The 24,981-nt window shown below is 44.2% G+C and overlaps 1 protein-coding gene across 7 annotated transcripts in view; it reads right to left on the bottom strand.

Moving 5' to 3' along the window:
• The window catches only part of Msra (methionine sulfoxide reductase A), a 321,992-nt gene that overhangs the window by 98,680 nt on the left and 198,331 nt on the right, over nt 1-24,981 (bottom strand). For all 7 annotated transcript variants that reach the window (XM_057786124.1, XM_057786125.1, XM_057786127.1 and 4 more), the window contains exon 4: nt 15,351-15,455. In XM_057786124.1, the coding sequence (XP_057642107.1) occupies nt 15,351-15,455 (105 nt within the window). The remainder of the gene's footprint in view (nt 1-15,350; nt 15,456-24,981) is intronic.

Raw genomic sequence — 24,981 nt, 5'->3', positions numbered from 1 at the left:
GGGGTGTGGGGGCAGGGACAGCTCTCCTGCTCTTGTGACCCCAGGGCCATTTCTCCCACCTACCTCAGGCATTGATGGGCAGAGAGAGCATCTCTCCAGTGCCCATGCCACCACTGCTGTTCTTTTGGAGACAAGGCCACGCATGCGCAGAAAATACAGTCTCCAAGTGGACTACAAACCCCAGTGGTACAATGAAAAACCACGCACGCGCAGGACATTTTCTCCCAAAATGCCCAGAGCCCTTTAAAAATGGGCGTTCCAACCCTCTCTCCCCCTTTTTCCCTTCCGTCTCTTCACTCCCGCTCCTTGTATGTTACCCTCCCCCATTAAAGTTTACCCACGTGGGACCCCGCGTGTCTCGTCTCTCCTTCCCCAACCCCGCGTGTCTTGTCTCTCCTTCCCCAACCCCGCGTGTCTCGTCTCTCCCTCCCGAACAACAACCCCGCATAAAAAATAATAACAACCACAAGACAGATAAGAAATGAGGATAGGTCTATTGGGCTCTATTTTTTAAGGGGTTTGTTTTCAATGTAACTTTCTTCTCAAGTTCATTGCTCTAGGTGTCCTCCAAGTCCGGCAGTATCTCCAGTGTCTGCAGTGAGATTCATTTTTTCCCCTTCATACTAGGAAATCTCTGTCTTGTTTTGTTTTGTTTTTAATGACTGACTCTACTATCATTTCACCAGCACACGCATTTGGAAAGCCCTGACTCTCATGGTCATCACCGCTGCTCGTTTGAGCTCCATGTCATTGGTTTATGATCTTGGTTCTTTCTTTCCTACTCTTTGAGATTATTTTATGGTTGGTTTCTTGGTTTTTGAGACGGATAATCTTTCTTCTCACAGATGGGTGTAAAATCTGTTTATTCATGCCCTCTGAACTTGGATATATAGTATCTGAATCGTACCTAATTAAAATATTTTCTAACCATTCATGATTTTTCCTTAATAATTAAATTTGCTTCTGATTTTCCTCATCAGCACAAGAAGCAACTTTAGGAGGGGGATTTATTTTGGCTTGTGGTTTGAGGAGACATAGTCCCTCGAAGTGGAGAAAGACATGGTGGCAGAACTTTCCATATCTGTTGCTTACCTCATTGTAGATCAGGAAAGACAGGACAAGAAGCAAGATCACACCAGAAGCCTGAAGCCCGCCCCATGGTGAGTCACTCCTCCTGCTAGTCCTCACCTCCTAAAGGCTCCACAGCCTCAAAACAGCCACCTGCTGGGGATCAAGTGTTCAAACAGGAGTGGAGGTGGGGCGGGACATTTCCCATGTAAGCTACAATGTTAAGATAGTTCGAAATTAAATTTTCTTCTTAACATAAGAAGATTTTTCTGGATAACTCACTGCCACTGATTTCTAGGAGAGTGATGCAATGGTAAGAGAATCTTAATCCATGTGATTCTACACCCTTTAGCAACGTTCATCTTTATCTGGCCTTGTGTGTGTTCTGTGTATGACTGAGAAGTCGGGCCACTTCCAGGCGCTTCATATGTGTCCAACATGTTAAGGGCCCTGAGCTGCTCATACCTTCCATGTCTTAGTAAGGACCCCCAAACCCACATTTATGGGGTTAGAGAACTCTCTCAGAATATGGGTGTCTCCAGTCCTCTTCCGCTGTCTCCCTTCCTGTTTCCTTTCGTCTTAATCTGGTCATTCCTCTCAACTTGTTGGCTGTGGCTTGTCATGTTTGCAGTGTGTTTTAAATATGTTACCCAACACCTTCAGTAGTTTTCCGTGTGTGAGCTGAACTGAATGGCCCAGCCTGCCATTACTGAAGCCGAGAAACTCCAGTTCCTGCTAATGCTATCAACTCTGATCCTCCCCTTACCTAATTTAGGACATCAAATGAAGTGTAATAGTTCTTCTGACTTCATATTTTATTGCTGAAGTGCAAATTTTTCAGATTCTAAATGATGATGTAAAACGTGTGCGATTCCTCTGAATGTTTCCAAAAGCCCAATTATCTTCCTCTTGCTAATCCTTAACAGCATGTATGAAATTGTAACAGATGCCGCAGGAGCCACAGCCACTGGCAAGTGTGCAGCTGTTTCCAGTTACCTTGGGTCATGCCTCCTGCTCTCTGAAAGCAGCACTTAACAATGTGGAGTCACGTGTCTTACCAGAGGAGGAATACCAGACTTGGAACTGAGCCCTGGAGGACAAATTCCATCCTTGTCACATAACGGCAATATACTAGCAGGCGCCAGCCGAATCCTCTTGCCTCACTGGGGCAGTCTGTTTAACTGCAGTCTGCCCATCTGCAGAATGGGTCTAACTTTCATGCATGCTTTTAAGCATCAAATGGGGTTTTCCATACATGAGCTTTCAAGCACGTGGCCAGCATAAAGATGGTACCCACCAAGCACCCTTCAATCCATTTAGAGTTATCAGATCAGAACAGCACCAAAAGGCAGAGCCAGCCTGTTCCATACAAGCGTGCTATGAAAGAGACATTTGAGAGTGCAAACATCAGGGATATTGTGCACATGTATGACGATGCTGTGCAGGGGAAGCACACTCAAGAGAACAATTAATAAAGAAAAAATACTAGGTTCTTTGTCCCCTTTTTCTCTGTTCCCTGAAATTCTTAAAAGACTGAAGGCCCTTGCAGAATTCATAATGCTGGGTTTGAGCCACTTTTGCATTTTGTGTGTGTGCAGCTGTTCCCCCACTACAAGCATGCACATCTGCTCATTAGCAATACAATATAATTCCCACTGTCTAATTATTTGCAGATGATAGATTTCTTATACATGCTCTAAAAAAAGGATAGTCCTTCAAAACTGGTGACTTATTTTTTTTTTTAAAAAAACCCACTAACTTAAAAGGGTCAGCACAATAAAGTTCAGATATTAATTTGGCAAGTTCAAATATATGGACACCAGCACTTAATTGCCCACTTGATGGGAAACAGGAGGAAAATGGGATTTTTTTCTCCCTGCAATTAATGTTTCCCAGTAGACAGCATGGGAGGGTACATGGGGGAGACCCTGGCTGCTCTTCCTGGAGAGGGGGAGTACCTGGAGAAAGGCTATGGGACAGCCACACTAAAATGCCTAGAGTGATGTTTCGTGGAGAGAGCATGTGTGAGGGGGACATGCAGGCCAGAGGGAACTGTCTAGGGAGGTGGCATCCTTGGAGGTCTGGAGAGATGGTGTGCTGGTGCATGTCTGTAAGCCTTGTGTTGGGGGTGGAGGCTGAGATAGGTAGAGTCCCAGAACTCCCTGGTCAGCCAGGCCAGCTAAACGGTGAATACTGGGTTTAGTGAGAGACCCCACCTCAAAAAATAAATTAGAAATCCATGGACGGGACACTTGTTATAGACTTCTGGCCTCCACAAGTTTACCTGCATCCACATGGATGTATGTGCACACACACACAAATACATTTGTGTGCCCCTAATACAAACACACACACACATACACACACATACACACACACACATACACACACACACACACACACATACACTTGAGTCCTCAGGATCTTCCAGACCTATTCATGAACTAAGGAACCCTGCATGGATGATAGCTGGTCCAGCCATAGTTCCAGAGGGGATCTAGAATCTTGACGTCAGATGTGAGGTGGGGCAGGAAGGGTGAGGAGGAGGAGTTGATTGAGAGTTTTAAAAGTATATAGACAAAGACTAGGAAGCTTCCAGGAGTAATTGGAACAGAAGCCAGGGAGAAGTATGGCTAGATAAACAAAGTAAGGATGGAAATGCTGGACTTTGTGAAAGAGCAGGTCAGACAGGGCTCATGTTCCAACCCTTCTGCAGGCAGTGGGGCCTGCAACCACTGTGGTCTATCTACATCTGTGGGCTACGTGGGCTTGGAATGGACAGTGGAGTGTAGGAAACAGGGGAAACATGAAAACATAGAACATATGCACACATCCCCTTTGTCGGGATTCCCTCAGCAGTTAAGCTATCTGCACAGCTCTCATCCTGTGTTAGGAGTTCCAGGCAACCTAGAGATGAGCCACTGCATGCGGCAGGTTGAGCACTGGTGCTGCATGTGCTGAGAACTGGAACCGAATCTAGCAGAAACAAGGACTGTGTACACTTTTTGTCTGCACTTATAATACATGAGACCATGTCCAAAATGGGCCAGTATCTTAAAGGCTATTGACTGAAGAAGTTCCCATAACACCTCCCCCTTTTGTTTAAATAAGAGAGCTCTAAGCGTAATACAAAACTATATACAACAAGAACAAATATCAAGTATTGTCCAGGGAAAAAGAGGCAAAGACATACATAAAAATTAGAATTACAACCAGAATGAACAACATCAAACAAGAAACATATGATAAATGTTTTAATAGTTACCCTACGCTAAAGCATCTAAGTCTTATATTAAAAATGGCTTGGCTAGCTCATGAGAGAAAAATAACTATGACTATTCTAGTCTTCAACCCCATCAAAGACCTGAGAAGGGAAATATTACCCGAGTAAACAGGAAGTGCAATCAAGTAACTTCCAAAGGTTCAAGAAATGACAGAGACAACTGGCTACCTGGGAAATCACCCAAATTCTCATTCGCAATGTTGGGGCAACCAACCTTGGTTAAGGCCTAGAGTATCTGAGAGACCATTTCAGAGGCAGGAAAACTTGAAAAACCGTCTTACCCTGTCTTGGCAAGGTTTATCAGTCCTTTTGCTTGTATCCTGCTTGTCCAGTTTGGAAAACACGTATTTTCTCAGTAGTTGAGGTAATGGCAGTTCTTTGCCCAAAGGCCAGTTTTGCCAAGAAGAAAACAAGCTCCAAGTGGAGTTTCTTTGGTACTCAACATTCTCTTGGGAACAGATTGGTGCTGCCAGGTGCAATCAAGTCTGATGTCAACAGAGTCCTAAGTTATTTAAATGCCATATTCTACAGTTCTTTAAAGTGTTTGAAGATTACCTATCTATGCAGAATACAGTCTCTATGCATCTAAAGAACCTTACTAGTTTAACTATAGGTATGACAAACATGGATGACTATTGACCTATAATTCTTAATACTTATAGCTTAAATACTAAGCTATATTGTTATAATGTTAAAAAAAATTTTTAAACAAATGTGATGCAAATAAGGACAATGACCTCAATGTATAAACAATATATATATATATATATATAAGTATCTTGATTAGAGATAGAAATGTATAGTGCAATATGATAAACATATTGTAAAATTGCATCAATATGCAAAATGTCTTAAGTAGAGGTAGAAACATGCATGCATACAATATGACAAAATAACTTTGCATAGGTGCACAAATATTGTAAACAGAAATAGGAGCATATTCAATATAACAAATATAATTTGAATTTGTATCAATATACAAGAATCTATACCAATGTAAATTATCTATAAATAACAGCTCACAAGTAATACACTAATATACCTATTATGATATCCCAAGGGCTCTATTGAAGCCCATTAAGTAACAGTTACTTCTTCCAAGTCAAAAGAATGGAATGAGAGTTCTACCTCTGAATCTGCATGACGTGCCATTGTGACATGCTCCACAGGTTAGAATGTCACATATTATTGTCGCCTTCTTAAGGGTTAATCCAACTGGACCTGTCAATCAGCTGGCCATAACACCGCTCAGGAAGGCTGATTCACCATGAAGATATGTTAAGGAGATGGGAGGAATAATTATGCCCTTAATGAGATAACATGTTGCATTTCCCAGAAGCCCTTCCCCTTATGCAGTTGCTTGCAGAGCATCATCCATGCAGCAGTGCTGAGCCTGTCTTCTGATTCTAACTCAAAAGTGTAACTATTTCCTTCTACTTTTTTCTTTTGTTCTTTTCTTCCTCTTTTTTTCTCCCCCCCTCTCTCTCCCTCTCTCCCTCCCTCCCCCTCCCTCCCTTCTTTCCTTCCTCCCTTCCTCTTTCTTTCATTCTCTTTCTTTTCATTTTCACTTTTCTTTCTTTTTTGTTTGATTTTGTGACACTGGTCTAAAGTCCAAGTATGGGCTTCCTGACTGGGTTTCTATTCCTACTGCAGCCACTTACTGACATCCACTGCTGAAGTCTCCAAACACATGGCCTTCTTACTGCAGGATATCCGTTTATACTCTGTGAATATGTGCTGTTGTGATGGGTTTAATAAAAAGCTGAATGAAAAGGAGAGATTTTCAGGGAGAGAGAGGAACTTTGGGAAGCAGAGAGGCAGGGAGATGCCAGTGAAACACAGAGGAAGTTGGATATACAGAATGAGCGAGAGGGTAAAAAGCCTTGTGACAGAAGGTAGACTAATAAAAGCAGGTTACTTTAAGTTCAAAGAGCTAGTTGGAAACAAGCCTAAGCTAAAGCCTACGTTTTTATAACTAATAACAGTTGTTGTTGTTGTTGTTGTTGTTGTTGTTGTTGTTGTTGTTGTTGTTGTTGTTATTGCCTGGCAGTCCCAAAAGAAAATCCACAAGAAAGCTTGTTACAGTTTCTCTTCTTTTCCATCTCTCCCTGATAGCTACTGGGACTTACAGCTTGCTTGTCATTTGGTTTCCTTTCACACACTGAGATAGTCCTCAAACTTTCTTCTGAGTCTGCTTTTGAATTCTTCTATTAACAAGATTAAGAACCAATAAAAAGGGAACTTCATTTCCCTCATAACAGCAGAATGGACCAGGAAGGATTCTTGAGTGTGGTCAAGGAAAAAGAGAGCAATAATGTATGTCCACATGGCTGGTACCTGGCTGGGCCAGGGTCAAAGCTACAGATGGCATCACCACCCTGAATCCTCACTCACACGGTGATGTTTTATCACAGAGCATCTTAATTAAAATTTTGGAGGAGTGACAGGAGCTCACTATCAGTTCATTGTTAGAGCTGTGCTAGCGAGAATACGGGACAGGCTACTGGAGAAGAGAACGGAAGGAGGCCCAATGTGAACCAAAGTAGCAGTAGGTCAATCAAGTCAGTTCTTGCCTGGAAAGCTCAGACTGGGCTGGTGACTTGATATGACTGTCCATCCGCTCAGCCATCCCTGTGGCCCACGATGGCTCCCTACTGGATGCTTGAGGGAGGAAGAAGAGGGAAGAGGACAGAAACAATGTGGTGCTCCATTGCACCCACACAGGGAGAAGGATGAAGAGGAGGAAGAGAAAGTGATGCTGAGATACTAAACATCCTTCCTAAATGGGCACCAGAGGAGCCTGGAACTTGACCCTGATATACCCACTAATGCCTCAGTAGTCAACCTTCCAATACATGCCATACTTCACTCGAAGGAATATGAAAGTTTGAGTCTTTTTAAAGATTTATTTCATTTTTCTGTGTACGACTTATGCTTGTATACCAGGTGCATGTCTGGAGCCTGCTTAGGTCAGAAGAGGGCACTGGATACCCTGGAGCCGGAGTTATGGACACTTGTGGGCCACCATGTCCATGCTGGGAATTGGACCTGGGTTCTCTGCAAGAACACAGGTGCTCTTAATTGCTGAGCCATCTCTCCAGCCCCAAAGTATAATCTTCATTAATAGGTGTACACCCAGCTAAAATTATAACGCTATCCAAGTGGAGAAATAGATATTGGGCCAATGGCTGCTGTGAACAGGCCGTGGCTCTCAAAGGATTACCGAGAAGTTGTTCTTGGCTTAGAGCTACCATGAGACCTGCAATGTCACAGCGGGCTGGCCTGGCCTGGCCTAGTGGTCATGAGATGCATCCTAGAGGTGGGCATTCCCATTCCCCAGAGGCTTGTGATGGTTAGATATGTGGCTCTCACTAGAGAGTAGAATTAAACCCATAGCAGTAGAATGTATTGCACCCACTTCAAAAAGAAAAAGGACATTCAAACCAGAACTGGTACCAAAAGGGACCCATCAGCACATTCACAATAGGACCAGGCACTTCTGTGCAGGAGGTTTGCGCCCCTCTGGTGCTAGGGAAAGAAAACAGACTGAGCTCCAGCAATCATGGGGCCCACCCACACTGGGCAAACCTCTGAGGCCTTAGAAACCTTGCCTCTCCTTTCCCATTAAATGAGGATTACAGACGAGATGAAGTGAGGTCAAAAATATAAAACACTCATCGCTGAGGCTAGCCCCTAAAAGGTCCTTAATAACTGTGGAGGTCCCTGGCCCCAGGCAGAAGAGATGAAATAGTTTGTGACTGCGAAGTCAGGTTTATGAGCTAAAATCTAGGTGCTGTAGATCGTGGCTTGGCCCAAGGTCCGTGGTCTGTACTCTGTGCACTAGGCAGGAATGCGAATACTGAACTGTGTACACACTGGGTGTAAGGAGATAGACTAGGCATGAGAGGCTAGGACCTGACCCAGATCTTTTCACTCCCATCTCAGCAGCAAAATTCAGGAACCTGTGAGTGAGGTTCGTCAGTTTGCTGCCGCTGTCTGCATCAACAATATCATGGAACCAAAACATCAGCAATTCTGAACTCTTCCCAGTCAGATGAGTGGCAAGAGAATCTGTGTGAATAAAAAATTCAACTTCTAGCAGATGAGGGCAATGCAGATATAAACACAAACTTCAAACTCTGGTGAAATTCAATGGTTTTGAGAAAGATCTTGGTACCTTGAGGTTTTCATGCTAATCTATTTAACCCTTATGCCAGACACTCCAGGAGGCTAGGCCATATCTTTAACAGATAAGAAAGAGAGAATTGGGTGTCCTGAACAACATCTCAAGGCTGGAGAGGTCTAAACTGTGATCAGAACGAGAACCTCTTCAATCCTAGTCTCTTCCACGTTCCTTAGGGAGTCTCAGCAGTTAGGGGTCAACCAAGTTAGTGGTCATAAGTGGGTACACTCCACTCCATACTTAGAAATTTATAGTGATATCTGCCCTGTGGGTAAAGACAGAAAGCAAACGCAGGATTCATTGGCCTAAACTTGAAGATATGGATACAGGTTTTGTGGTAAGTGGTAGATGAGGTGAAAGAGTCTCTTCCCCCCAGGCAAAAGTACGCAAGGTTATCTGGTCAGTTACTCCATTTGAAGCTGAACCACTGAGTGACAATCTCTTGGGACTGGCTCTCACAGTGGCTGTGGAAGGACAGGTCTCTGGCCTCATCTGTAATGTGTGTGTGTGTGTGTGTGTGTGTGTGTGTGTGTCTGCACAGGCAAGCCAGAGGTTGAAGCCAGTTGTCCTCCTTTGTCACTGTGCACTTCATTTTTTGAGTCAGGGTTTCTCATTGAACCAGGAACACATCAATTCAGTTAGGTTGACAAGCCAGTGACCCCCTTTCTGTCTCTACTTCCCCAGCTCTGGAATTACAGGCAGGTGACATCCTATCAGGCTTTTGACCCAGGCTCTGGACTCTCCCAGCTCTTGACTTCGTGTATGTATGGCAAGAACTTTACTATTATCTCCCCAGCTCCCAAACACTATCTAAAATACCAGAATCTTCCATTTCTTGCCAGCTTTGTTCTCTTCTGAGTGGTAGCCATGTCTGGGTTCTGTTCTACCTCGTTTCCTTGAAGCACAGAAGAACACATAGGGCTTCTGTTTCTTCTCAGTCCCAAGGATCTGACTTACTGGCTAAGAGATTTTAAGCTTTAATTACTGCTGCTTCTGTGACTGAGGACCCTTGACATTAGCAAAGATCCCCACACTTGTGAATATCATCCAAGGGTTCTACTTTTGCTACAAACACATTAAACTCTAATCCAAAACTGTGAGTGGCCCATTTAGACCCTTAACAACTGTATCAAGAAGGCTCTAAAATTTTCCAAGACGCTATTTATGATCTGTGTCTCTGGAGTCGTGTTTTTGGGGAGATGTGCATGCTTTCTGGGTGTATCTTCGCATCGAAGGCCAGGTAGTCGTTCTCAACTTCTTCAACATTGTCAATCTCTTTGCCAATAAGCAGTTCTCATGCAGGCTGGAACATTCCCTGGGTGACTTTAGGAATTGCTTATTCTTGTTTCTGGAAAAGAAACTTGAGGGGGCTCTTGCTTCACAGCTCATAATTGCCCACACCCACATACTGCTCTTTGCTGAGAGTTCCCATTCTGCACGAGGTACCTTCCATGCCTTCACTTCCCTCACTCGCACCCAGAGCAGCTCTCTTTGCACAGCCGTTTCCCCGGGGAACGAGATGAGGATGGGAGGCCAAGTTCATTGCCAGGATAACTCTCTCTTTCCAGCTGCCTACCCTTCAGGCAATGGACTTCAAATCTGACCTTTGGAAAAACTACACACGACCACAAGTTTTGACGCTTCAGGGGGGTCTCTGGGAATATGGTCCAGGGTCCTTCTGAATTTGTGTTTTGGCTTCTTCTTTTCTGGTGTGCAGTCTTACAGACACTTGCCTGAGTGCTCCTATGATCTTTGTCCACTGGGTTCTGACGATTTTCTTACGAGAAACACGTCCCTCTGTTTTGGGGGCTGGGTCTTCCTACCTATTTGGACCACTTGCAATTCAGCATCGCTGAAAGGCATGGCTGACAGAGGACACACAGGTCCTGAATGGACAGTTGCTTCCACAGCAATTGAGATGGTGACAAGAGAGTCCCACATGGTTTCCAGCCACAGATCCCAAAGCCTAGATACTGATTCTGAATTACTGAGAAAACCTCTAATCAAGCCACCAAGTCTTGAAGAAGCACTTTAGTGACCCTCCCTTTCATATCTTAATTGACAGTGAGACTATTAACCAAATGACTAGGACCTCTGATTTAAAAGTCAAATGGGTAGAGCCAACAGTTCCTAATATGGTAAGCATAGTGATGAAATTGGACAAATGGATGAGTTAGAATTTCTGTGATTGAACGCATAGAAATTTGACAGTCTAACCAGAGAATGGGCAGAGGGTGAGGGCCATCCACACACCAAGGAGAGAGGCCTCTGCAGAAATAAGACCTGCTGACCCCTTTTTTCATTTATAAACAAAGTAAATTCTGGTCTCTGAGGACCTATGGTCTGTACCCAAAATTCATCAGACGAACCAAATCCATCTTCTCCTGTCTTTTTTTTTTTTTTATAAAACCAACATAAAATCAACAATACTTAACCTCTTAGAAGAAAAATTTTAGAATTAACACTTGAATGTATTGGTACAACTCTAACACAGTCTCAGTGGCATAATAATTGAGAGAAACAATAAGATCTCTTGAACTGAGAAGCTTTTATATAGCAAAGGACTTAATCAACATGACATAATAGCCTATACAACTGGAAGATATCTTCACTAATCACTAATCCATTTTAAAAACATATACAGGACTAAGGAAATTAGTCACCAAAAGAACAATTAATCCACTAAAAATATATGCAACAGACCTAAACTGAAAACTCTTAATAGATGAACTTAGAATGACTGAAAGACATTGAAAAAAATGTTCAAATACAACATCCTTAACCATTAGAGAAATGCAAATCTAAACAACTCTGAGACTCCATCTTATCTCTGTAACATGACCAAGATTAAAAACATTGCTTACAACTTATACTTAAGAGAAACTCCTCCATTGTTGTTGAATTTTTAGAAAATTAGGTAACAAACCACTTTAAAAGTCAGCTATATCTCCTCTGGGCCTATATACAAAGATGCTTAACCATATCATAAGGACACGTGCTCAACCATGTAAATAAGATAGCCACAAATACCACAAATCTTTGAGTAACTCTAATCACACAAATTGAAAAACCTGTATAAGAACTTTAAACCTTTTAATAAATTTAAGCCATTAGAAAATGTAAAGATCTCCTATTTTTTGTAAAAACAGCACCAACGTAGCAAAATTGACAATCTTACTGAAAGCAATCCATAGATTTAATGCAAATGTCCATTAAACTTATAACAAAATTTTTTAGACTCCGAAAAAACAATCCTCAACTTTATGAGAAAAGACAAAAACTCAGGATAGCCTAAACAATCTTAAAATCCTGTACAATCAAGGAACTTTTGAATATATTACAATCTTTGACTTTAAACTTTACTACAGAGCCACAGTACTGGAATCAATCCACCTTGAATACGAATTCATTTGCCTACAAACAACAGACTTTTGACAAAAAGACAAAATTGTGAAATGAAAAAGAAACATTTTAACCTGCTTATCTCAGAGGCTACCTTAATTTAAACCTGTCTTTTTTTTTGGCTTTTTTTTTTTTTTGAAGCTGCGCTGCATGGCAGGGGGTAGGACACAGGCTCACTTTGTTAGACTGTGTTTCTGAGCTCTGGCAGGCAGATTTTTATTTTTTATTTTAATTTGTAAATCATAAAATTAGGAGAATTTTTAAATCCTCTCCTCTGTTTTATAGACTGTGTGAGGTTAAATTTGCTTTTTAAACTTACTCTTGTTCTTGTTTGCCTTTTACCTGCAGGTGGGTCAGATTAATTGGTTACTGTGTACACGTGGCACCTCAATCTCAGCAGTAACTTGGTGATTCTTGGGCCAAGTTTTTTTTTTTTTTACCTTTTTTACTTATTTAGCAGGCAATAAAAGCTGTAATTTTGCGTCTATCACACTTACAGATTCTCAATAACTCTGTCATTGTTCTGCTCCACTCTAAATTAAATTGCCAACATATATGCCCGAATACTTTTTCCTTATCCCATATCTAATTTATTTACAAATTTTTACACCTGATTTAAATTTTGTCCCGCTATTTTACATTTCTTTCTCTAGTCTACATCTCTATTTCTGAGCGCTCACAACTCATGCATCCACCGATTTTTTTCTCTTGTAGGTTTTTCACGTCTGGTCACCTCTTTATTACTTTTTAGGGAGCCTGATCAGCCTCGCAGTTCTCCTCCATCCTTTGTCAGGTTTCCCTCTGGGATCCAGTGATCAGCATTCACCGTCTCTCTTGTGTTGTCCCTTCTCCGGGATCATGGAGTTTGGCGGTCAGCACCACTTTCTTTTTCGTACTTCTTTCTCCGGCATTCGTCTCGGTGTTCAGTGGTCAGCACCATGTTGTCTTTAATCTCGGGGTTCAGTGGTCAGCACCACGTTGTCTTTAATCTCGGGGTTCAGTGGTTCCCCACGTTGGGCGCCATTATGTCGGAGCCCTGTGGGTCCAACACAGATTTCCTAACCCGGCTGGAACGGAGTTGCGAGGAATAAAACTGACACAGCTTACATGGTCATCATGGAAAAAGCCAGATCCCTTTATTCTCCAAACATCTTATATATCCAGATCAATTGAGCGGGGGGGGGGGGGGGGGGGGGGGAACACATTAGGCTGTCTCCTAGGCAACCAGGTGCCTGGGCTCAAGTCCGCATCTACCTGTATGCTAGCAGTCAGGTAGGCCATGAATTAGCATCTCTATAAGACATTCTCCAAATTACAAAGGGAGGAAGCACTGAACCTCTAAAACTCTTAAGTCATCAGCTTTAGTCAACATCTCTTCTCAGGTAATCCACATTCTAACAAAAGAAACTAGGAGCAGCACATCCTGGCTATTGTTAAACAGAGACAGTTTGTCTGCAGAGTTACGTGATCAGCTCAGACTGTGCTAATGGCTCTTGTGCCAAACCAAAATATGGGCCTACAGCCTTGAACTTGCAGGGTGAAGAGCCTCCAGAACTTTGAGGAACTAAATGCCTGCTTTTAAAGCCACCCAGGCATTCATGCTTCATTATGTCACTAATAGAGTCACACAGGCCACAAACAAACACAACCTAGTGGAGGAGATTGAGCGAGGACTGTTGAGGCAAATGCAATGTAAGTGTGGAAGGGATTAGGTAATCTTCAAGGGCCTTCATCAGGGAAGCGTCTCCCAGACATTCAAGGGCCATCCCCTCTCAACATACTGTGCTGATAAAGACACGATGGAATGGGAAAGATATTAAAGGGGGCAAAGATAGAAAAGTCAGGGATACACTGGCCTTGTCTGGGATGCTGCTGAAGCGAGGAGCCCCTCAGGAGTCCCACAGGGACACAACATTGTAAAAGCCAGGCAAGTGACAGGCTACAAACCCAACCTTCAGAGACCTTGGCCTCAGGCTGTCTGGATTCCTGATGCAGGTCTCTTGGACAGTTTAGAAGCTCCCAGCATTCTCTCTTGACTCTCGGCATTACCAAACACATGGCTGAGTATCTGCCTCATCTGATGGGAGACTTACTAGCATGCGCTCTTAGATACATGTACCAGTCAGATCTTACTGTCCACACTGTCAGGATAGCCCTCCTCGTGTGCTAGGGAAGCCCAGTGATCCAAACTATGGTGACAGCAAGCCTTCTGATAGCAGTGTTCTTGTCCCTGCAGGCCTTGGCCGACTGCCCCACATCTGAGGTCTCTTCCACCAAGGACCCGCCACCAGAGAAAACCAAATGTTGTCATTATAGCTCTATCCAGATCTTAGCCATCATCTAGCTGGTGAACTTACCTGGTCCCACTATGACTCTTACTCTGCTGTGCTTGCCTTCACTCTGATCTTTGACCTTTGGAAAATGACCCTAGCAGTGGCGAGTTCTAGTGGGGCATGTTGAGGGACACACTCAATACATCACACAGCACTTAAAACCTTCCAACTTGCTCTGATGGGCCCATGTTAAGATTGTACCACAAGCACAAATATATCTGGGAAGGAAATGTCTACTCCTCAAACCCATCGCAGAAAATCCCAAAGGGAAAATCATTTCTGTGGGTAGACAGCGTCTGGACAACGGGTACTTGTACAAGGTCCCAATTCAGAAGCCTTATCATCCCCAAGCGTGGCACCATCGAAGCCACCCCTGGTAAGGTGGCTAGCATGGAGTGGAGAAATCCTTCACTAGGGCTATTACCACAGTGTTAGCCAGTGAGGGACTTTCTGTGTGCGAGCGTATCAAATAATGTTTCTGGTCAACAGATACTGTTTGTAGTCAAAATACATTAATATTCCCACACAACAGATTGCGAGGAGGACAAACGAAATGTTTGAATAACCCAAGCTTTGTAGGCTACTGAATACTGTTCTTTCACCTTTATACTCATTTTTTTCCTCCCTGTAATCACCCACAGACGTTTCTTAAAAAACAAACCTGATAACGTCAAAAGATGAGAAAGGCTAAACCCCGAGAAAACAAAGGGACCATAAATCAGGAAAACTTTGCGGTTACTAGAAAGACACTTTAATTTTCTAGACAAAAGGCTGCATTAAGGAAGGATAATGCAATAATCAAAGGTGAAGGGATCTCCATTGTCTGGCGTCTTTCTCTGTGGGAATTTTCCCACCCCTGACAGCTGTAAAGGGGGGAGGGGCGCTGACTGTGGCTGCGCCTTTATTCTCTCACCCCTCTTCTCCCCGCGTGCCCCCGCCCCGTTCTGTCAGTAAATGTCTGCAATCATATTCTTGAGCTCCTGTGTGATTTCAAGGTTCATCTCTCCCATGCAGCTCAAACACTAATTATCCCAGCTGTAATTAGTAAGATAATTAAATACTGGCTCACTCATCACTCTACCTTGGGTCGGGTCGTGATTCTCCCAGAAGACCTTGAGCAGTTCCTCAAAGCTGACGCGCTCTGGCTCGTACACAACCCGGACGACTTCTGCATGGCCGGTTTTTTCTGGAGAGAAACAGAACATACAACCCAATTTTACTGATAACATCAAGTCATTGCAAGCTGTTGGTGCTCAAAAGACCCCGCAGATGGAGGCTGAACTCTTCTCTCTGATGGAAGGGCACAAGTGTAATTGGATTTCAGCTGCTGGACTCACCCCAGTCTCTGTCCCCAGTTATAAAGGCACAGTTATCTCCCTGGAGTTCCTGGGATGAAGACTTCTCCTGCATCCTTTCATATGAGAACTAAACTCCATTTTCATTTTTCTCCCTCTCTCCTCCCCGCATTTATTCAGGTGTCAGTACATGTGTGTGGGTATGCATATGGAGACTTCAGGTGGATGTCGGGAATCATTCCCGGTGGGTACACGTATGTGGGCATGCATATGGAGACTTCAGGAGGATATCGGGAATCATTCCTGGTCACTGTTCTACCTTATTCACTGGGGCACATTTCTCAGTCAGACCTAGAGGTTCACAATATGGCTAGTCTCCTTGCTGTTGCTCTGAGGGCCTCCAATCTCCCTGCTGCTGGAATTACAGGCGAGCTGCTGCTCCCACCCTGACTTTTACGTGGGGACTTGGGGACTTGAACTCCAGCCCTCACACTTGTAAAGCACAAGCCTTAACTGCTGAGCCGTGTCCCCAAGCTGAATTTTCACTTTTCTAATCTGACTTTTATGAAGTCTAGAACCAGTCTGACCCAGTACTCAGGGCCGGAAACTCGGCCAAAGGGACTTGCTGATTTCTTTTTACATCATCCTATGCTATGCGGGGCAGGCTCAGCTGAAAGTACAGTTCCAGAGAGAAAAGCCTGCAGAAATAGACTGAGAACTCATCCCGATTAGATATACTAGTTTAGTGGTGAGACACAACTGCTGTGCTCTGAACACTGAGGGTGGAGTTAGACAGAAGCACCAAGAAGGTTCACGTTTTCTCTGCCCAGTTCCTCTCTGTCTCTCTGTGGTAAAGATCAACGTTAGAAAATGTCTTTTGCAGAGTACACTGTGAGGTTTTTTTTTTTTTTTTTTTTTTTTTTTTTTTTTTGGTTTTTCGAGACAGGGTTTCTCTGTGGTTTTGGAGCCTGTCCTGGAACTAGCTCTGTAGACCAGACTGGTCTCGAACTCACAGAGATCCACCTGCCTCTGCCTTCCGAGTGCTGGGATTAAAGGCGTGCGCCACCACCGCCCGGCGAGTGAGTTTGTTCTCACGGGCAACCCTGAAGCTTCCAGGATGGGAGGGACATGCATGCCCGCATACTTCTCACAACTGTCAAGTTCATGTTCTTCCCATTGTCCAGTCTCACACGCCTGCACAATGGGCCTCCCCAAACAACACTATCTCTGTATTCAAACCTGCTCCCTGTCTCTTTTCTGTCTCCTTATGTATTGTAAAGAATTTGGCCTTGTTCAAAGAGAGGTCTGGTCTTTGCCCTTGGTGCCTGGGAGATAAACTGTAAGATATCCAACAGAAACGAGACTGTCCACAATGGACTTTACAATGAGGTGAACTCTACTCTATAGTCTTAAGGCGGTTCTGACCATGCAGAAAGAACGACCATGAGGCCTTTGGTTGGCATGCTATACTAGTTAACCTGGAGGCTGACTCCAACCACACTGGGTGATCACTCCATTGATCATGTTGATATGAAAGGCGGCACTTGCATAAAATCCCGGGGCACCAAGGCTCGGGTGAGCTTCGTTGTTGAGCAACGCCTTGTGCACTGTCGTGCTGGAGACTAACTTATCCCAGGTCTGCTAAAGAAAGTTCAGACGTCCCTGGAACCCATCCAGACTCTGTGCTTTGCATCTCTGACTGATCTGGAGCCCTGCACTGTTCTGGTAATAAATCATGACCATTCTTAACACTGAATTCTGATGGCCCTTCATGCAAATGACCAACTATGAGGTCGTCTGGGGGGGGAGCTCTGAACTTAAGACTCAGAAGGTCAGAGGGTTCACTTGCACGTGAGCTTCCTCACTTTAGTTCTGTCTGAGAGCAAAATAGAGAGAAACTCCATTTTACAAAGCAGACAGCCATGATACACATAGGTTAGATCCACCCATATGAATATGGGCACTACAACCTAAACACATGTGCCTGCCAACTCTGCATCCAGGGACCACTCACTATGACAAAGGAGACCAAGCAAGGTGAACATGGGGAACCTGAGCCCAGAAAAGGAATGAAGTCTCTCGTTCGCTCTAATTTTTTAATATGTAAATTTATTTTTTTTTATTATAGGAGTGATGTTCAAGAATAATATTAAGTCAAGAAGATGTAAGGAATGTAAGAGAAGTAACAAGGAGGAAATCAAATCGCCCACTGCAATGAAGGTTTGCGCGAATGGCACTTACAATCACGACATAACACTCCATCAGATGGCTGTCCGATTCCTTCTCACCCATTTCCTATGGCTGGGCATTTACACAGAATCCTATGTCAAGCCACAAATGTAAATATTTTCCCACACTTCAGAGGCATCTCAAGTCACAGTTGAATAACTGGAATTTCTGGATCAACGCTTATAAATATTGAAAGATTTCTTGGTGCCCAGTGCCAAACTCCTCCTCAGTAAAGCTGACCACATTTTCCTTCCCCATGAGCAGCATGACGGCCGGTCTCACTCGCTATTATGGTCTTTTTAGTCCACAGCATTCATAGCTGGAGGAGAGGGCTCTGCTTCAGCTGGAGTGGGTTCCTTATCACTAAACACTGAATTTCATGTTAACCTACCAATTTAGTTTTTTCTTTAATGTTGTTTGTGTTCTTTTTACAATGAGCTACTAGTAGTTAATATATTAAAATTTATTACTAATTAGTTAATCCAGACAATTTTATTCAGATACCATAGTTATAAAATTTAGTAGCTAAGCAGATTATTTATTTGTTTATTGTTTTCTCCATTTTCTGTGTGCATGTGGCCCGTGTGTCTTCATACGTGTGGGTACAGATGTGGAGGAGCACCCACATGGGTATCTGTGCATGCTGAGGCCTGAGGATGATGTCTGGAATCATCTGGTCCCTCTTCTGCCTTGTTCGCTGAGGCAGGATCTCACAGTCAAACCCAGAGATGACCAATGTCAGCGTGGCTAGTCAGCCTTCACTGGGGATCCCTGACTCCACCTTTAGGGACTGGAATTACAGGTGAGACACCATGCCAACACCCATCATATACACAGGTTTCAGGGATCTGAACTGTGGACTCACACTTGCAGCAAGCACTTAAACCACTGAACCTTTTCCCAGTCTCCTGAGTAGACTTTATGCTGACAGATATAAAAGGAATGGTCATGGGCAGCTTAGACCATACGGCATGAATAACAGTGATTATAGCAAACACGTCTGGTCTATTATACATCTGATTTAATCATTTGAAATGTCAAAATGAATGATTTAACTACTACAGTGATTCAGTGACTTGATAATATGAAAAGCATTAAGGGGCCAGGGTGTGGGAAGGGCTCAGTGGTACGGTGCCTGCCTCACAAACATAAGGGTTTTTGGTTTGGAACTCAAGCACCCATATAAAGAAGCTTGGCACAGTGGTTCTTCTCTGTAACAAATCTGGGGTGTTTGTTGTACAGACAGGTGGCTCCCTAGAACCTGTTGGCCAATTAGCCTACCCAAATCAATAAGATTCAGACTCAGGAGAGACCCTGCCTCAGAAAATAATGTGAAGAGTGATGGAGGAAAAAACCTGATGCTGACCCCTGACCACCACACACACATATATGTGCACATACCCACATGAATACATCTTATACACACACACACACACACACATGCACACACATACACAAAGCATTTAGGCCCTCTGAATGTTAAAAGTGGTAATGATATGTTGTAAACCTGATAGATACTTTGGTATAAAAAAAGCATTGAAACCCGACAAGACATATGTAAGCCAGATATGCAAGCAGGTGCTTCACATAGGAGGCAACGATTGCACTTTAAGACATGACATGTGCAACATTTTCAGCGATTGAATGAAAGCCAATAAATGCACAGTGTAACAATAGTGCGCCGTCTATTATTTATGACCTCTGGAAAGTGTGCGACGATGCTGAAGAAACAGTGAAGCCCGCTTCAGTTGACCCATGACAGGGCAAAGATGGCTAAGCTGTTTTAGAAAGGTCACTTGCGTTTGTGTAAAGAGCCGGGAAGATGTTCACATGCCTCGATGAGGTGAGCCAGGAAGTCCAACTCATGAGTGTAACCCCCAGTAATGGAAAGATACATAAATGCCCACAAGATTTACTCTTCCATTTCTACAAAGGTGGAGAACTGTAAGAAGTGCAAATATATTTGATTAAATATTACTATTTTGACTGCACCAAAACAGTGGTAATCATATGCACAAAAATGTGTGTATATTTTGTGGCTGGCTTATTTCACATGGCATAATGTCCTCAGATCTATCCATGCTGCAACATAGGCTAGAATGTCCTTCCTTTTGTCCCATCCCATGGTGTGTGTGTATACATGTTCGCATGCATGTATGAACCATATTTTGTTTATCAATTCAACCACCAATGGACACTTGAGTTCCCTCTTCTGTTTAGCTTCTACGAACACAGAATACAGATACTGCTTACTGTTACTGGTGCAAGAAAGACACGGCTCCCTTTACAGATGGGCAAGCTAAGGTCTCTTGGCAAGTTTTCTCACAGTCACACAGCTAGGAAGCAATGGGATCCAAACCCCCCACCAAGCTTTAAGTGCAGGTGAATTATTTGAGCATCCAATGACCCCAAGTAAAGATTTTAGAACAGAGGAACCGGAAGTCACCAGGAGAGAGCAGATGGTACATAAGCAGTGACCCATATGAAAATTCACACCTGTGTGGCAATGGGTACACAGACTGATAGCAATGTGGGGTTAGGAAGAATTTTTTTTTTTAATTTTACTAGTGGAAGGGGGAGAGTAGGTGTGGAGGCCAGAGGGCAACTCTGTGACGTTGGTCCTCTCCTTCTATATAAATGTGGGTTCCAGGGATCAAACTCAGGTCACCACATTTTCAGAGTAAGCTCCATCCTGTGAGTCATCTGGCTGGCCCAGAAAGGATTTTCACTCCCTAGCAAACACCTCTAGCTATGATTTCCACCAACGTTATTTGTAAAGAGGCTTTAAGAAGCCTGGTCATTTAAAGGAAACTATCATTTAAGTTCAAGCCCCAATTTGCATTGGCAAACAGTCCAGAGGGTGCCCCGGCCAAGCTCACCTTTCAGTTTCTTTACTTTATTTCTCCAAAGCAAAAGAACCTGCGTAAAAATACACACTGCAAATGATCAAAAGGATTCAAGGGACTCAGGAGCTTTACGAACATGCCCCAGCTTGGCAGGAACGAGCTAATGCGCTGAGCTAATTTCATTCCAGAGGCCAAACTGCAAACACTGTTTTGTGCTTCTGAGATAAAAAGGCCAGATCTTAAAAATATTTCGAGCTGCGTCTTCACATTCCATCGTGCAAATAGCATGATGGGAGCGATGTGCAAACACGCTTGTTAGCAGTTCGCTGCAGCACGGCAGGTGTCTGCGCTGCTGGACAAAAATATCTTGAGAGGAAGAAAGAGAAGGGCCAGGTGCTCTTTCTGAGCATCTTGCTCCATTGCCTGGCCCTCCAGGTCCAAAGGAAGGTCCATGACTTCAGAGGACAGGGTAATGGGCCACTGCTCCCAGAAAAAAAAAAAAAGCACCTAGGAAGAGATATTGGGGTGTGTCTGGGAAGGATGGCCAGGTGTCACCCAGACTGAATAGATTCTGGAAGCTTGGGAGGCTGGGTAGTTGGGTAGCCTCTTGGCTGTTTAGCAACTATACGGTCTCCTGAAGTTCCTTTTTTTCCTCCGAGCTTTGGCTTCATCATCTACAAAGTGGGAACATTAATAGCTTTGGCTGCACAGGACTGTACTCAAGATTAGTTCTGTACTAAATTTTCCCTAATAACCACCCAGTCTTCAATAAGAGGGAGTCCTTGTAGGTTCAACACTGTCCACTAGCCTAGTGACACACAATCTGCTGCCTGACCCTCCTAACTCCTAAGTCCTATGTGAGCCTCATCTCCTGTGCTAAATCGAACGGCCTCCTTGCAAGGGACAGCTGTACAAACGGGCGAGCTATACAAACATATCACAAATGACAACACAGAATACATCCACTTCAACTTTATCAATAATAGCCGCTTTGGTATTGTTATGATACATGGTATCGGTGTGGTGTTGTTATGTAAGGCTCAGAGCCTTAAAGGAAGGCAGAACCAGGTGAAAAGTTGGAGAGGAGAAGACGGGGAAACAGGTCATTAACTCTTTGTAAAAGTCTGGGATGAGAGCGAGGAACAGATGGAGAACGGAGACCTCATATTCTCCAATAGGAATGGTAATATAGCCGGGTAGCACAGGTGCCAAGCTCTTGATAGGAAAGGCTCAAGCTGACCCTCACCATGCCTCAGGGAAGGCAACATTACCATCCCATTCTTTTGAGGAGAAAACAAAGATACAGAAACCAAGAGATCTTTCCAAAATATATATGAGGTGAGAAAGACTGTATCTCAAAGTCCTGCTAAGAAGGCTCAGGGATGTGGGGAATGTGAAGACAGTGTAGCTGGCACAAAGACAGGCCCCATGTATCTTGGAATGTCAGACTCACAGAAGGGCATGTTCCTTATGACTGGAGAAGGCAGGGGTGAGTGTGAGGGATGGTAGGGCATCCCAAAGACAAAAGTCACAGAAAAGGCAGGGATCCAGGGAGGGTAAGGGGAAACAGGCTTGAGCTCCCTGCCCAGAGCAGCTCCTATGGCCTTGTCATTGGTAAAGGCTCACAACCATCCATTCCCCAGCTACCTACTACTGTCAATAAGACAGAACCCTCTGCCCATGCCTTGCCTGCTGCTTCTGAATCTGTGCCTGCCTTGCAGTGGTATCATGGCGCTCTGGGTGGTTTTCAAGATGGATATTACAATGCCCATTTATACTGCTAGGAAAATCAAGGCTAAGCTCACAAGCAAAGGAGACAACCAAGAATTTAGCGGAGTCAATAATGCTCCTCCATCCTCTGTGCAGTGGTATGTGGAGCCCTGGTCTTGCCTTAGGGCCCTCCAGGATGGGTGTGTTCCTAGCCTTGTTTCCCACACCCTCCTGGATTCAGGTCCCTGTGTCACCTCATCCCAGATCCCCCATCCACAGAGCCTCTAAGTTGCAATGTAGACTCAATGCCTCTTTTTTTTTAATTTATTTATTTTTATTAATTTATTTATTTATTAAAGATTTCTGTCTCTTCCCCGCCACCGCCTCCCATATCCCTCCCCGTCCCCCAATCAACTCCCCCTCTCTCATCAGCCCTAAGAGCGGTCAGGGTTCCCTGCCCGGTGGGGAGTCCAAGGACCTCCCACCTCCTTCCAGGTCTATTAAGGTGAACATCCAAACAGCCTAGGCTCCCACAAAGCCAGTATGTGCAGAAGGATCAAAACCCAGTGCCATTGTTCTTGACTTCTCAGCAGTCCTCAATGTCCGCTATATGTCATGCCTCTTGATAGCCAGCATTCTCCAGAGCCATACAGAGTCAGGGGCCACAGGAAGAGCTGGTACACAGCGGAGATCATAGCCCTTGGGATTCAATGGGATCAGCTTGGCTCAGGGCCTAGCTCCTTAGCACCTCAGTGGAGTTGTGACCCTGAAGTCACTCAAAGAGTCTCTGTGAGGAGGAGGGCTGCACTCAGAATCCAGAATCCAGAAGGGGTTCAAATGATTCCTCCCAAACCCCAATGGCCAGTCCCTCCTGAACCCTCAGTCCCATAGGGTCAGCTCTTTGAAGGCGATGCTTCCACACACACTGTCCTCAGGAATGTTCTAGACTCCCCTGCAGGACACAGTGAGACCCTAGAGCCAAGAGACAATAACAGCCGTTCTTCCCTGCGGCTCCCTGGGACGGAGCATGAGAATCAACCTGAATAAACACATGTGGATCAGACGAAAACACGCACTGAATTTTCCCACCACTCATTTAGCCCTCATCCAAATGGAAGTCCACGAAGTTGCCAATACTGTCCACAGCTGGCCGGATGGCACGTGCTGGGCATGATCCTCCTGCCCCTAACCTCCCAAATCCAACATGAACTCCACTTCCCATCCTAAAATGGACATCCTACCTCTCAGAGGAAGATACTGAATGACTCAGAACAACAATAACACTGTACAGCCGGGACAACAGGAGATCTTATTTATTTGTTGATTTATAAGCATGAATCAAATCCTACCAAGTCCCACATGCTGTGCCAAGTATTGAGGATTCAATGATGACGAATGGCGCCAGAATAATAACGAGGAGCCCCTGCCCCACGGGTATTCCCTCACGTCGCGGTCTAGGTAAGGAACTGATCTTTTGAATAAAAGGATCAGATCTGTTTTATTTACCCTGCAGGCTGAAGGAATGGGAGAAGGGAGCTACAGAGATTTTTTTTTCATTAAATAATAACCGTTCTTCAATATCCCGCATCCTTTCCCTGCCAACTAGATTCAGCTGAGCCGCAGAACCAAATAAAAGAGCACAAAAAGACCCAGGTGTTTGAAGGGAGAAGACGGGCGAGAGGGTGGATGAATAATATTCCCCTTTCCCACACGAGATTCAGAACACTACTTTCCTCCTGCTAATTAACTACACGGAGGAGTGGTGTCAGCTCAATTTCATCTCTAGCTCCCGCCGATAGAAAATGCGATTTCTAACAATGTACTCATTATAAAAAAAAGTCCTAATACATCAAAATTGGATGCCCTGTGGAGTTCATTATAGGATCTGAGGAGCGTCTATGCTGCCATTTTATCTTGGCTTTCTTCCTTTTGTCTCATCCATCACTTAAAGTGTCCAACGAGAAATGTAAGCTTTTAAAAAGCATCCTATTGATTGAAACGTAGGAGGAAAAAATCTGTTAGAGTGATTGTATTTTTTTAAAAAAACCTGGCCCACCGTGGGGAGACATGGTGGGAGGGTCAGAATCTGCTGGTGCATATTGTATGTGGACATATCATCCTGAGACTATTCTCTCAGAGGGCTGCGATAACCACAGGTGGGTCCTTGCTCAGGAAAATGCTCCGAGAAGGCAGTTAACTTTAACTTTTGGTGATCCTCGGGGCTTCTTACTGCTGCCAGGGGTATGTGAAGGTGAAAGTTGGGCCCTAGTATGGTAAGTAATGTTTCTGACTGCTACATGCTGATTGCAGGGGTAGACATCACCAAATGAGCTGGGCTTACAGGACAGTGAGTCAATGAGGTACTGATGTGTGTCGTAGCTGATGTCCGATTCACAGCGCTGCTCCAGTGCCTCCCTACCAGAAAACAGGTAGGCTGCGAAAGGTATCAGCAGACAATCTGCAAGGCACAGGCCTTTGGAGCTGAAAGAGCACGTGCAAACTTCACTGGATGATGGCCCACTATTAACACAGGCATTGCACACTGAGAAAATGGGACTCTTTGAACCAATGAGATTAAACCCTTCAGTATGAATGGAGGCCACGTGTACCTGGTCACGAGTGGGCAGCACAA

This window comes from Chionomys nivalis, chromosome 12 (assembly GCF_950005125.1).
Source record: "Chionomys nivalis chromosome 12, mChiNiv1.1, whole genome shotgun sequence".
NCBI lineage: Eukaryota > Metazoa > Chordata > Mammalia > Rodentia > Cricetidae > Chionomys > Chionomys nivalis.
Note: the sequence above shows the minus strand (reverse complement) of the source record. Positions and strands in the feature narration are given on the sequence as shown.